This window comes from Conger conger, chromosome 16 (assembly GCF_963514075.1).
Source record: "Conger conger chromosome 16, fConCon1.1, whole genome shotgun sequence".
NCBI lineage: Eukaryota > Metazoa > Chordata > Actinopteri > Anguilliformes > Congridae > Conger > Conger conger.
In genome coordinates, this window is record NC_083775.1 from 10,702,398 (window position 1) to 10,716,031 (window position 13,634).

General features: G+C 41.5%; 2 protein-coding genes across 4 annotated transcripts; one reads left to right on the plus strand and one right to left on the minus strand.

Moving 5' to 3' along the window:
• The first annotated feature begins 199 nt into the window (after positions 1–199).
• Positions 200–5,408, plus strand: pane1 (proliferation associated nuclear element). Its single transcript, XM_061224754.1, has 6 exons — positions 200–548; positions 745–824; positions 1,820–1,918; positions 3,764–3,843; positions 3,936–4,027; positions 4,721–5,408. The coding sequence occupies exons 1-6, from the start codon at positions 495–497 to the stop codon at positions 4,889–4,891; spliced, it is 576 nt and encodes a 191-aa protein (XP_061080738.1). The 5' UTR covers positions 200–494; the 3' UTR covers positions 4,892–5,408.
• A 1,631-nt stretch (positions 5,409–7,039) lies between these two features.
• LOC133113945 (zona pellucida sperm-binding protein 1-like) lies at positions 7,040–13,214 on the minus strand. 3 transcript variants are annotated; one of them, XM_061223107.1, is made up of 12 exons: positions 12,789–13,214; positions 12,295–12,388; positions 12,016–12,124; positions 11,771–11,905; positions 11,002–11,174; positions 10,653–10,735; positions 10,048–10,175; positions 9,557–9,740; positions 8,787–8,925; positions 7,929–7,998; positions 7,359–7,502; positions 7,040–7,268 (listed from the first exon to the last, which is right to left on the minus strand). In XM_061223107.1, the coding sequence occupies exons 2-12, from the start codon at positions 12,346–12,348 to the stop codon at positions 7,099–7,101; spliced, it is 1,389 nt and encodes a 462-aa protein (XP_061079091.1). In that variant the 5' UTR covers positions 12,349–12,388; positions 12,789–13,214; the 3' UTR covers positions 7,040–7,098. The 3 variants fall into 3 exon arrangements, with proteins under 3 accessions (XP_061079091.1, XP_061079089.1, XP_061079090.1); XM_061223105.1 differs by having other exon boundaries at positions 12,267–12,388; positions 12,789–13,213; XM_061223106.1 differs by lacking the exon at positions 12,789–13,214 and adding an exon at positions 12,536–12,733 and having other exon boundaries at positions 12,267–12,388.
• Between the last annotated feature and the right edge of the window lie 420 nt (positions 13,215–13,634).

Consider the following 13,634-nt stretch of genomic DNA (forward strand, 5'->3'; position numbering starts at 1 on the left):
TCAACTGACATGCGTTTGTGTTCTCCAAAGAACAACTGTTCTGTGCTTTAATAACGATCAATGCATATTGTTGAATAAGTAATTATAATCAATTAAGGCAGCATTAATCGTATTTTCCAGAATACAAACGGCCCAACAAGCCTACTATTAGAATCCGCAATCGTTCACGTCATTACGTTTTCACGTGATTTCACGCGTATTTCAATGTTGCCGCGCGGGATTTAGCTCTGTTCCTGTTACATTATATTTGCATCAGTCTGTTGAAATATTTTTCCATTTCCATTCCATTTTCTCCATTTATTACTTGTAAAGGCATCACAATTCATTTATTGTATGTACGTGCAAACGATAGTCTAGCTGCTTACAAGTTTCGTATTGTTTGGCTAATATTTGCTAGGAGCTAGCTCTGCTGTGTTGAGGGAAGTAACTTACGTTACAGCTAAGCAATTGGCTAACGTGACAAATATAAAGTAGATAGCTAGCTAGCTAGCGAAATGTCTTTAAAACCATTTAACAAATTGCCCGAATTAAATACCGCCAACGTACTGGTAAGTAGAGAATGAGCTAGCTAGCTATAATTAGCCTAGACATTATTCGACTAACAAGTTAGCGTAAAATGTTTTAATATTGTTATTGGTGTCATGACACATGGCTTGCCTTAGCTAGCTATTTGTTTACAGTACTTCATGTAGCATAGCTAGAAATAATTTCCAACAAACTGATATCGGATATTGGATATTCTAGCTTGTGGAGAATGAAGCGCTGTTTCAAGAGAAGTTGGCAGACGCCATCGTCCTTCTAGAAAACAATGTAAACGTAAAAGTGTAAGTAATGCCATCAGAAATTAATGTATTTTTCTAAGGAAATCTTAGAAACCGCGGTTATACATTTTCTCATCTCCATAATATTTAGCTAGCTATTTAGCGTGAGCTTGCAACTGAATTGAAAATCCATCTGTTGAATTTCCTTAGCTAGCTAACTTCATTTACTAGCTACCTAAATAAATGATGGGTTGTCCATAATAACACGCGTCTGTAAAATAGATATGCATCGCATGTTGACTAAATCAGATTTGAAAGACTACTGCTCTTAGCCGAGATTAGGCGTCAAATGCTAATGGTTTTGCTGCAATTGTGCTGCTATGGCGCTGGTAATGGGAGCGTGTCTATGTTCCCACAGCTCTATGTTCCCACAGCCCTATGTTCCCACAGCTCTATGTTCAGTTGACTTCACACTCAGCAGGCTGCTTGCATGGGACCTGAAGAAATCCAGTGTATGTTTGTGCAATTTAGACACAGTACACGTTCAATTATCTATAAGTTTTTAATGAACAAGCAAACAAGCGAAATAAGAAAAAAAAAAAAACACTATTTATGCAGTTCACTTAAAACTGGAAAGGGCTCTACATCAGTACTTTTCAACCTTTTATGTGCCAGGAACAGGCATCTGCAAGTGCTGTCCTTTGAGGACTATTTTGACATCTAAATATATAAAGTTCAGTTTACACGATCAATAATAAACATTTAATTTGGAAAAAAAATTAAATCTTAGAAATGTGAGAACATAGGGCTGTGGGAACATAGGGATGACCCCCTGGTAATGGCTATGCTGTTGTCAACATAGCCAGCCCAGTCTAGTTGTTACAAACATACTACAACATGTGCAGTTTCATATCACGGGTGAGATGAGAAATATAAATTTTGATTTCTCTGTGTTTGCAATGCATGAGCTAAATTCAACGGACTGTTGGAAAAAAGTTACCTTAGTTTACCCAGTAAGAGTGAACCTTGGTACCAAATCATATTTTTATCTCTGTCAGGCGTTTGGCCAGGAGTCTTCCACTGCCATTGGAAAATGCCGAGAATCGGCCACGAATCGATTTGGTGGCTTTTATCGTGCACCTCAACTCTGAACAAAGGTATCTATGTAAATAATGTACAACGGGCATTTTACAGATTTAGTTTCTGCAGTCAAGTGCTTGATGTTACTGTGGTCGCGTAATTCACCTCTTGGGAAAAGCAAGGTCAAACTAACTGCAAGTGCAATACTAATACGCATTTACACGTACAGTGATCACCATAATTCATTGGACATTTGTTATTTTGGTTCAGTACTCTAGCACTTTGAGCTTGAAAGAATACAATGACAATGAGGTTACGTAAACATAATTCCCTAGTAATCTGTATCAATAATAGCATTTTTGGACATAAGTCTTTCCCATTTTCAGCTGAAATGCATTATTCATTATAAATGTCTTTATAAAAAAACATTTTTGATTAAACTCACCATGGTTATGTAAACATCGTTCCCTATTAATATGTATAAAAATGGCATAGTGAAATGTAAAACATTTTTGTACGTAAGACTATATAGTCTTATGTATTTTCCCATTTTCCACTTAAATGCATTTTTCAAAGTAAATTGATGAAAAAATTGTTTTATTCATTTATTTCTCCGTCGTTGGTATATGATTTCCTACTCATTTTGCATCAAAAAAAGACATTTCAAATTTTTGGCCTTTTTTTTCACGTTTTGGACATATATGGAAAAAAGTCTTATGTATTTTTCCGGTTTCCACTGAAATGCATTTAACAAAATTAATTTATGGGGAAAAAAATGCATTAATTTCCTCATGGCTAGAATATAAACATCATTCCCTATTAATCTCTATCAAAAATGGCATAGTAAAATTTTCATGTTTTTTGGACATAAGACTAGTCTTATGTATTTTCCCATTTTCTGCTGAAATGCATTTTTCATTATGATTGTCTTTATAAAAAAACATTTTTTATTAATCTCACCATGGTTATGTAAACATTGTTCCCTATTAATATGTATAAAATGCCATCGTGGAATGTAAAACATTTCTGGACATAAGACTATAATCTTATGTATTTTCCCATTTTCACAAAAAAAAAACATTTTTCATCATAAGTGTCTTCATAAAAAAACATTTTGTATTATTTGCACCATGGTTATGTAAATATTGTTCCCTATAAATATATATAAAAATGGCATAGTAAAAATTTCACAATTTTTGGACATAAGACTATAGTCTTATGCATCTTCCCATTTTCCACTGAAATGCATTTTTCAAAATAAATTCATGAAAGAAAATTTTTATTCATTTATTTCTCCGTGGTTGGTATATACATATGATTTCCTACTCATTTGCATCAAAAAGCATTGCATTACATTTCAAATTTTTGGCCTTTTTTTTTTTTCACATTTTGGACATATGTGGAAAAAAGTCTTATGTATTTTTCCGGTTTCCACTGAAATGCATTTAACAAAATTTATGAAATTCTTTTTTTATTAATCTGACCATGGTTATGTAAACATCGTTCCCTATTAATATGTATAAAATGCCATTGTGAAATGTAAAACATTTTTGGACATAAGACTATAATCTTACGTATTTTCCCATTTTCACAAAAAAACATTTTTCATCATGTGTCTTCATAAAAAAACCTTTTGTATTATTTGCACCATGGTTATGTAAATATTGTTCCCTATAAATATATATAAAATGGCATAGTAAAAATTTCTATAGGACTATAGTCTTATGTATCTTCCCATTTTCTGCTAAACACATATTTATTAATTTCCTCATGGCTGGAATATAAACATCATTCCCTATTAATCTGTATTTTCACAATTTTTGGACATAAGACTAGAGTGTCTGCCAAATGCCTATTTAAAAAGAAAAAATAAATCTATGTCCTGACAGTAATTTCTTCTTTTAAAATGATCTCTCTTCCAGTCTTTTGTCAGCAGAGGCATCACTTAAGCATTTGGATTCAGGTTACTTCCTGGGCAAAGTCTGTTTCCTGGTTACCGGTGGTAAGAACAAACCTCCAACTATGTTAAGTGTTGGACTTATCCGACTTGATAAAATGCAACATTTGTGGGTTCTCGTGCATTTTCGTCCTCAGCTCGATGTGGAACACTTCCTTACGAGCGCCTGACCTCACTCAAGAAGATGGCTGCAACCCTAAACTCGCCCTTGCTGATGACAGAAGATAAGGTGCGACTAAAGCGACTCCGCCACAGTCAAAAATGGGACAAGTTGTAATCTATATATCAATTACAAGTAGGAGAGGCTAATGTCTTTCTCTTGATCTGAAATTTTTTGTAGTAAATAGGAAATGCTCATTTGATTTCCCTCCAAATTATGTGACAACTTAGCAGTATGCGCTTTGGCACTACAAACCCAACAAGTGTCACTTTAATTATGAAAGTGAATAGTCATGTTCATGGCGGCGGCACGGATGGTGCAGTGGGTAGCACTGCCGCCTCACAGCAAGGAGGTCCTGGGTTCGAATCCCCGTCGGACTCTCTGTGCGGAGTTTGCATGTTCTACCCGTGTCTGTGGGTTTCCTCCCACAGTCCAAAGACTGATTGGAGAGTCTAAATTGCCCATAGGTATGAGTGTGTGAGTGTGTGAGTGGTGTGGAATGGTGTGTGTGCCCTGCGATGGACTGGCGACCTGTCCAGGGTGTATTCCTGCCTTTCGCCCAATGTATGCTGGGATAGGCTCCGGCCCCCCTGCATAAAACAAAATGTAATAGAAACATTTCTATTAACATAGAATAACATTTCATGCACAATAATAGTTATACCATTAGGATATTACAGCAGAATTGGGCAATAATATCACCTGAAATTGAGTTAAAACACAAGTTTCAAAGCGTCCTCACTGGCTCTCACTCTCCTGCAGACGGCAGAGGGCGTGAACGCGGCTGCCCAGCGGGTCCTGGCCGTGCTGAGGGTGGCAGCGGGCCTGGTTCCCACGGCGACTGGCCTCTCCCTCTCCTCTCTCACCCGCTGCACCGTGGCCAAGGACCCAGACTGGCAAAACGAGGACCGATCTCACCTTAACCAGCCTTGAAACGGTGACCCATTTTCAACTTGACGTTATTTCTAACACGACCTACTGGAAGCTAATTTCACCTGGATTGCTTTAAAGAAAAACTGCCAACGGCCACTTAGTTTCCAGATTTCCTTGTGAGACCAGTCCCACATCTTGCGGATAACCTGCCATTACTATGAGAGGATGAGTGTTTGATGCAGAATGGTTTGCGCACATTGGCACCATTTCAGTTAACCTTACTGTACACTCAAACCAGCCGTCGACCAAGTCAGGCTCCTGCACTAGACTCCATTGCATCAATATATTGTTGTTACGCTGTTGGTGTTCAGTTATGTACCCCCCCTTGTCAATCCTGATTCTGCTAATCCTGTTTGCATATAGTTCCAAAATTAAATACAATTTGTATATTCTCAAACTTAATAAATTGCTGATTCAGTTTGATTACCACAGTGAAAGTGAATCCGGGATGACAAGGGGCGTGTTCCACTGAGACTCCGATAACAGTACAAAATAAAATGCAGAATAGCTCTTTTTTTACTTCAGTCCTTGTTCCAGATTTGAGGGTCTGGGCATCAGGAGGGATAGGCTTCATAACATGCACATAAATAGTTTTTTCTGTGATTATTCTGCAATAAAATACACTGCAGATTGTATTAAAATGTAATAATTTACTTTAATGAATACAAACTTTTGAGTAATCCAGCATCCTGACAGTCGCCAACTCCACTGATAATGCTCCACATCCTGGGAGAGTTGCAGGACCGCCACCTGAATATAAATTATATCTTCTTGCTGATGAACATTTGTTCGTTTCATAAACTATAACCAATGTGGCTTATGAATAAATAGTTAAATATAAATAATATAACACGGAAACCAGTGCCTTCTTGGCGAGCCCGGGATTTTACATTTCACAGTACGATTTCTTTACATTTTATTTTTTGTTTCAACCTCTTCAACCAACATCACAGTTTCCTCCCCAGTCCAAGTGTTTTTTACATCAAAAGAACAGATGTCCCAAAAGCTGATTGGTCCTTCCTCTTTTAAATTTAGATGACATCGTAATCTTTTAGTTTGAGGCACCTGTGATTTTTCACAAAAACACTTATTCTCAATAGTAATTCTTAAGAGGTTTATTATTAAAAGATTTATCTAAGAGAAAATGTAAGCTGCTTGATAAATATACTATCCACTTTAAACTCGGAGTGATTGCACTCCCAAGTAAGCTCTTAATGTAATTCTCGATGCATATGACCCCAGGTAGCCACACATTCAGCAAGTAAGCCACCCAACAACTGAAAAATTTTACCTCTAAAAGGAATCATTTGCCAAGCAGTACATTACAGAAAATTAAAGCATAAGATGTGGCAAAACAACACCTTAGAATTAAAAGTAAAATCATATGTTGCTTATAGGACATGTGTGTGAAGTTTTAAACAAAAGTGCTGTTCAAAAGTATGAGAAAATGCACAATCTGCTTGGAACCCATTCACTTTGGAATCTTTGAAGCTCAATATCTCATAATACACAGAATGCAGATAGAACCTTGTAATTCCAAGGACACTAAAAGTCCCTGGCATGTGAATATGGCAAACTTTATTATTCAGCGCGTATCACTATTTGACAATGTGCCCATAAGGCAAATCCTACTACACACTCAGAACAGTTAACGGATATTTACAACTCAGAGATTCCAAGTGACTGGAACTAAAACCAGCATAAAAAGGGCCCTAGTATAACGCTTGAAAACCCTGGCTCTAGACTACCGCACCGGGAGAACAATGTCTCCCCCCTGTGGCCAGGCAGGTGTAGTACACACAGGGCCCATCAGAAGAGATTGGCCTGCAGCAGCTTAACGCCACAGACTGAGGCGCTTCGCACAGAACAGCCAACACTTTCATCCCATACCACCCGTTCTGCTGCTGCGTCAAAGGTTCGAGACGCCGTCAGTTGAGACGGCAACGCAACGACAGGGCTGATCAACAGTTTGGCCCTGATAAACTATCGAATGGGTCCGATTTATCTTCAATTTATCTAAACGTGCACGTTCACAACAGACCACCGATGAATACATTACCCCGACAAAGAAGCAAGATTCAAAGTCAAGATGGCCGAATGACTACGGCTTCCTTTCCGTCGCGTCTTACAAAATGGAAAAAGGCGAAGTTCAGTGTTCCGATAACCTTTATTCCTATTTTTTTTTTTATGCAAACTGTGTCCCATCTTCAGCCAGCCACAGAGCCTGCCACTTCCATCTCCATGGCGACGCCCTGCACCCCGTTTGGGTGGCGACTTTGGCGCCTTTTCCCGACGTTCGTCCACACAGAAGAGAACAGGAAGAGAAGAGCAGCGCCACAGACCACAGACAGGGCATATACTGACAACATCTGATACACTGAGGGAGAGAGAGGCACAGACACCACACGCGTTAGCTCCACTTGTTACACCAAACCCATGGGGCAAGAAAAGCTCGATGTTAGCGAACCTGTAGCCCCAGGAACTGCAGTCGCGGCCCCATGAATCCCCTCCCATCTGCTCCCGTTCTGGCCCAACAGAACCGGGCCGAAGAACACGAGTTGTGAGACTTGATCGGATTTGGACTCCCTCCTCATCCTACCACTGCCATAAGCTGAAAGAAAAAGAAAAGGAAAAAAATACACGGTTCACCATTTTCCTCCACAGTGAGACAACGATGTTGGTGAACAGGTAACGATAAGAGAATGGAATGGAATTCTTAAACTCTGGACCACCTCGGTCTTAAATGACATCAGGAGGAGAAATATTATCCAAAACAGACTGGTGTAGAAGCAGGTTTCTGTCCATCAACTCCTGATTCGACTAAATCGGTTTTTCATTATGGACCTTGTTGAATAGATTTGGGTGTCTCAGCGCAGGGCCTTTGGTGGAAGAGGTGGAATAGTGAGAGGGAAAGAGAGAGTTAGGGCTAGCCTAATATTTAGACTAAGAGAGACAGAATGGTGAGGAGAGGTAGAGAATAGTAAGAAGGAGACAACGAGAATGGAGAGCGGGAGATTAGAGAGGGAGAGACACTCACACAGGAAGGGGCACTGCTGTTCACAATCCTCTTGCCCTGTACAGATCTCCACCCAGCAGAAGAAATACAACTGGAAAAACGCATTAAATTACCAGGGGTTGCTGGACTGCATTTAAATATACACTAACCGAGGTGTTTTAGGTTTTTAGACTTATTTTTTAGACTTCCGCTGCTGTAGCCTATCCACTGAGAGTTATGATGCGTTGTCTGTTCAGACATGCTCTTCTGCATACCACTGTTGTAATGGGTGGTTATTTGTGTTACTGTCAGCTTTGATCAGTCTGGCCATTCTCCTCTGATGTCTCATTAACAAGGCGCCTCTGTCTGCAGAACTGCTGCTCACTGGATTTTTAAAAGTTTTTTGCACCATTCTTTGCAAACAGTGTGAAGATCCCAGGAGATCAGCAGTTTCTGTGATACTCACACCACCATGTCTGCTACCAACAATCATTCAACAGTCAAGTCACTTAGATCACATTTATTTCCTCATTCTGATGGTTGAGACGAACATTAACCGAAGCTCCTGACCTGTAACTACATGATTGTATGCACTGCACTGCTGCCAAACAATAGGCTGATCAGATAATAGCATGAATAAGTAGGTGTAATAAAGTAAAAATGTTCCTAATAAAGTGCTCGGTGAGTGTACAAACTCCCTGAAAGCAAATTTGCATTCTGATCAGATCATTCTAATACATGCCCCCAAACAGCCAAGTCAATACTGCTCATGTTTCCCAAGTTCTGAAAAACATACGTCATGCAGTCAAACCCACAGTTCGTATTAAACCCACATTGTGCAAACGGTGTTAAACCCACAGTATACAGACAGCAGTGTGCACTGTGCAAGAAATCCTTCACCTCTTCCATACTTATTTCTCCAGTCTTGGGGTCGATGAAGGTGAATGTCTTCACGTCAAACCTCCTGACCTGAGGCAGTGACTGCCCCAAGCTACCGAGCAGCACGGCGCTCCTCTCCCTGTCCAGAGGGTTGGGGCAGCTGGGAAAAGCACAACCAGCAAGCTTATCCCACTCATCTGTACATGAGGGGTGTCAGACTACATCTGGGGGGCTGCAGTGTCTGCAGATATTTAGAATATTTTACTTTCGATCACCAGCCATATCAGGCCTTGAGAACAAGGTGCGGAGACTTTTGTCAATCAATGACTTATATCAGCGTCACTGAACTCTGTGCGTCTGAGTGTCTGCAGGTGCTTGCTCCCACCGTGCGCGACAGAACCAGATTTCACAAATTATTTTACCTGCTTGGTTCAGATCAGCCAATTAGTGAAATCAGGTGGTCTAGCGTGCGGTTGAAGCAAATGCCTGCAGACAGAGAATCTCGTTTACTGAAACGTATCGAAAACCAGCCAACACTGCCAGAGTTTGAGATCCCTGCCTTGCACACATGCACACTTCCTCCAATCCCTCCTCACATCAGTCAACCCCCCACTCCCTGCATACTTGACACATTGTACACCTCCCTTAGCACCACAAACCACCCCCTACTAAAATACCCACTAACTTACCCCCCGCCCCCACAATCCAATACATACCGTCTACAATACAAATACTTACCCCCCCCCAGCAATGCTAGATCCCCGTCTACCCCACCTCTCCCATCCACTCACCCATCGTGCAGCAGAGTCCATAGCGAGTGTCGGGACACGGGGAAGGCGAAGCAGTCACGCAGGCGCAGAGCGAGACCCGAATTCAGGGAGGGCTCGGCGAAAGACACTTCCACGTGCACAGGGCTCCGCAGGGGCAGCTCCAGGGGCAGCTCGTCCTCAGGCACGAAAAGGGAGAAGGACTCATCTGAGGAGCAGCGGGATGCCAATCACCTTCAACGACCAATCAGTGACCTGCGACTCGCTGCAGAATTCAATCCTGTCCGCATGAGCGCGAGCAGAATGAGTCAGAAATCATCCTTTACTGAAATAATTAACAGGGTGATATTCCAGGATGGAAGACTTCACATTTTTCTCACTCTCTCCAGCAAATTATTGAATAACCTCAAACTTGTAAGAAACTTGAAAAGGACAACAAAAAGCACAAATAAAAACAGGAATCGTCTGCCCCCCCCCCTCACGTGCCTCCCCCACACCGTTCCTGTCAGCAGTACCTCTCGCTATTCTCATCCTCAGTTTGGGGATTGCCACTGCAGAGACGACAGGGGGCTTAGTGGGGTCCTTGGACAGCATGCTGGTCCGCAGCCTGACTGACCCAGCATACAGACACTGCACCCGCAGTCTACGGGACAGGGAGAAGCCAGTCTGTCGTCTCTTACACGCACGGTCAAAGCCAGCTAGATCTGGGTCAAATGCGCATTTCTTTTGGATTCAAATATTTTGGTCTGCTCACCTGACCTTGCCTGGTGCAATTGGGCCGACCAAGATGACCATAAGACGGGGGTTTGCACTTTTTGAGAGCATTTCATAGGCTCCAATACAACAAGACAAGTGCAGTAAAGCGTAGAAAAGTTTATGAATCCAAAACAATTACACCCGCATTCCCTTATGCAAGTACAGAAAGTGTAAAGCATACATTTCAGTAGATAGAGGTCAGTACAAGTATTTGGATGGGTAAATATAAAAGAACTGACTTCACATGCCGCAGTTATAATTAATACCTTGGTCATATTCCAGCAGTTTTTGCATTTACCAGATACATTTTTTTTTTTTTTAAAGGTAAGCTTGAAAAATAGTAATAAATAAAATGCAAACGTACCTGTAAGGTGAAACTCTGGCTACAGTCTGCACCCGTGGCAGTGCCTCTACCTCCACTTCATAGCTCACCACCTTGCTGAATATCTGTATGGGCACGTTAGCAGGAAGAGGACCAGCTGACACACAAGCAGACTCCCAGAAGGCGTTATATTGGACATGCCTTGAATAAGCAACCTCGACAGGGCCCCAGATGAAATGCAATTCCACTGTGAAATGTACTTACAAATATTTGAGGTTTTACTGTGGTTACTGAAAATCTGAAAAATGTTGGTCTGAAAGACATCTTGGTACCAAAAGGTAGACAGGAAGAGACATTCGGCGGTGTGACCCCAAAATGGAGTCCGACTCACCACTCTCTTCGCGCCACACTCCGTCACCCCAAATTTGAAGACTGCCATGTCTGTGCTGGCAGTTGCCGGGGTACACTGGGGTTGCCCTTTGACCCTGAGACTGCCAAGGGAAACCGGAAGTAGAAAGTCTGAAGCATTCACTGAGAACACAAAGTTTCCATCCAAGGAGCAGGCTGCCAAAACAACGGGAGAACACATAATTATTCCTCCTGGGGGACAGTACATTCACCAACTCCACCACCATGATTATGGGCCTCTAACCTTAAACAGATGACGCCATTCACTGTACATCCATATCTGGGAAATGTGTAATTGAGACCAAAAATGCTTAAAGGTACAATAGGTAAGCTTTTTGTTTTAAAATATTGTTACAAGACCATTGTAAATCCCTTCCTATCATTGAAAAAGGCTCACTGACATGTTGACTCACCCTCTGCCTGTGTTTATAGTCCTTAAATTCGGGTTTCAAAACATGCAGTTGACGACCCAGCACTCTACCAAAACATCTATAGCTGCACAATAATTCAAGCTCATTGGTTGAAAATTGGTTCCAATTGCCACAGCCAATGGCGTTTCAACTTCAGCGCGTTCACAGAGAAGGGAGAGGGATAAACAGTGTAGTGGTTTGAGCGTATTTGCTGCTGCAATTCCTCTCTTGACCGTTAGAAGTCCGAAATTACCTATTTTACCTTTAAGGCCCGTTCTACTGCTTCAACCCATGCAACACACAAGCACGTACTCGGCCACCGCGCGAACAGACAGCCATTACCATCAATTCTGTAATAACACACGGGTCTAGAACGGCAGAAGCAGCATCCAAGTTTCAGACAGGCATCCCGAGAGACGCCCTGGGGTCCACAGGACACCCTCAAAGACTTCTGCATTCTGCAAGTTCCTGGAGTTACTGAAATGCGAACAAGGGTACATTGGAAGGTCCAGTTGTTTTTAATACCTTCAAGTAACAATCATAAAGCTATCCAGTTGAAATCGAAGGCGGGAAAACAAAATACGTACATTTAGGGTCAGGACCTTCGTATTGACTGAGAGGGCAACTGATGTTCACCTGGTACCATGGACCTTCTATCCCCACCTGTACCTCCAGAGCCACTACTACTGAGTCACCCTAGAGATGGAGGTTTTTTGTGTTTATTTATTATCTATTCATATTTTCTTTTCTTTCTGAATCATCATTAGTATTGAGAGAGAGAGAGTCTATCTAAAAATTCTAGGCCCCAGCAGAGCACTGGACTGTAACCATTTTTCACCTTAATATCAGAGTAGCAGCTTTCATACCGACTGTAGAAGGACAGTCGTCCGTCTTCCTCTTGCACTGATTTCACCCCGCATTTTTCCTTAGTCTCGGGTACTGGTATCCTGGATCCTTGGTCTGGGAGAGAGATGGATTGCAACGGATTATTGTAAATGGCCGACTGCCCAAGAGCAAAACGTTCGGGCAGAAATAAAGTGTAAATACACACTATGCATATATTATTTACGTATAGACATTATCTACTTGCACATAAACCTAAAATACCATTATATGTCGTACTAGTTCTTTTTGGCTTCGCGCAACTGACGTTATCAGCCAACTTTACAACTGCACGATGAACGCAAGTGACGAATGCTACCATTAGCTGGGGAAACAAACTGAAGGTAGGCCCAATCAAAGGATTGCGGCGCCAAAATAACACTATAAAATAAGAAATGAAGAGCTTAACCTAAAGATCTTAGTTGCATAAAATATTGTGATTCAATTATGAAAAGACCAGATGTACCGACGAACTCACCCTTGACCTGCAGATTGTTTTGTACAGCTGGGCCAAACCGAGCGTGCATATGGCTGCTGGTGCAGGAGACGGATGGCTTGGCGTCCTGGGACCGGAGAACAGAGTTTTGGACACACCGAGTTAGGAAAACCACCATTGCATACACTACCAGTCTCATCTCAGTTTTAGAATGGTTAATATGTTCAATTTTAATATAAAGTCCGCAGGCTACCAAAGGATAAGCCGATGGTAGGACTACTTTTCCGACACTAATAATGACGATCTATTTTCGGTATCTTTGGTTTGTTCCTCTGAATTTACAGAACTAGAACGAGTGATTGCATACAATAGATTTTTTTAAAAATGAGTTTCATAAGCATACGATGCTTTTTTCCCCCCCCTCCTATCTCATCAGATTAGAATGTGACAAAGTATGGACGCGTCAAACAATTTGATTGAGCTCAGGTGGTATTCAGCGTCCCGTCCTGATCATGGCGCCCTCAGGTGGTCGGAGGAAATATTTCCACTTGGGTGTAATGATGTCCACTGGGTGGCGCTGCAGCCGTCAGTCTGATAAATTAGCCGTTAAAGGGTTTCTCTCGTGTCAATGATTGGTTAAATCAGTGATCGATAACAAATGTTGGCTGAACCCATTTTTGGTTTCAAACTGGCCCATTCCCCCCATCATCAATTCCTTTCTCTCAAACCCATGAGTTAAATTACTTACAGTAAAGCTTACCAGCAATAGTCACATATTCTGTTCCAACCATTACAAAGTGCTTGGGGCAAAAAAGTGACATACACGCAAGAAAAATGATGAAACTCGTCAGAGCAATAAAACACTGCCCTAAGACTAAACCTGGAATA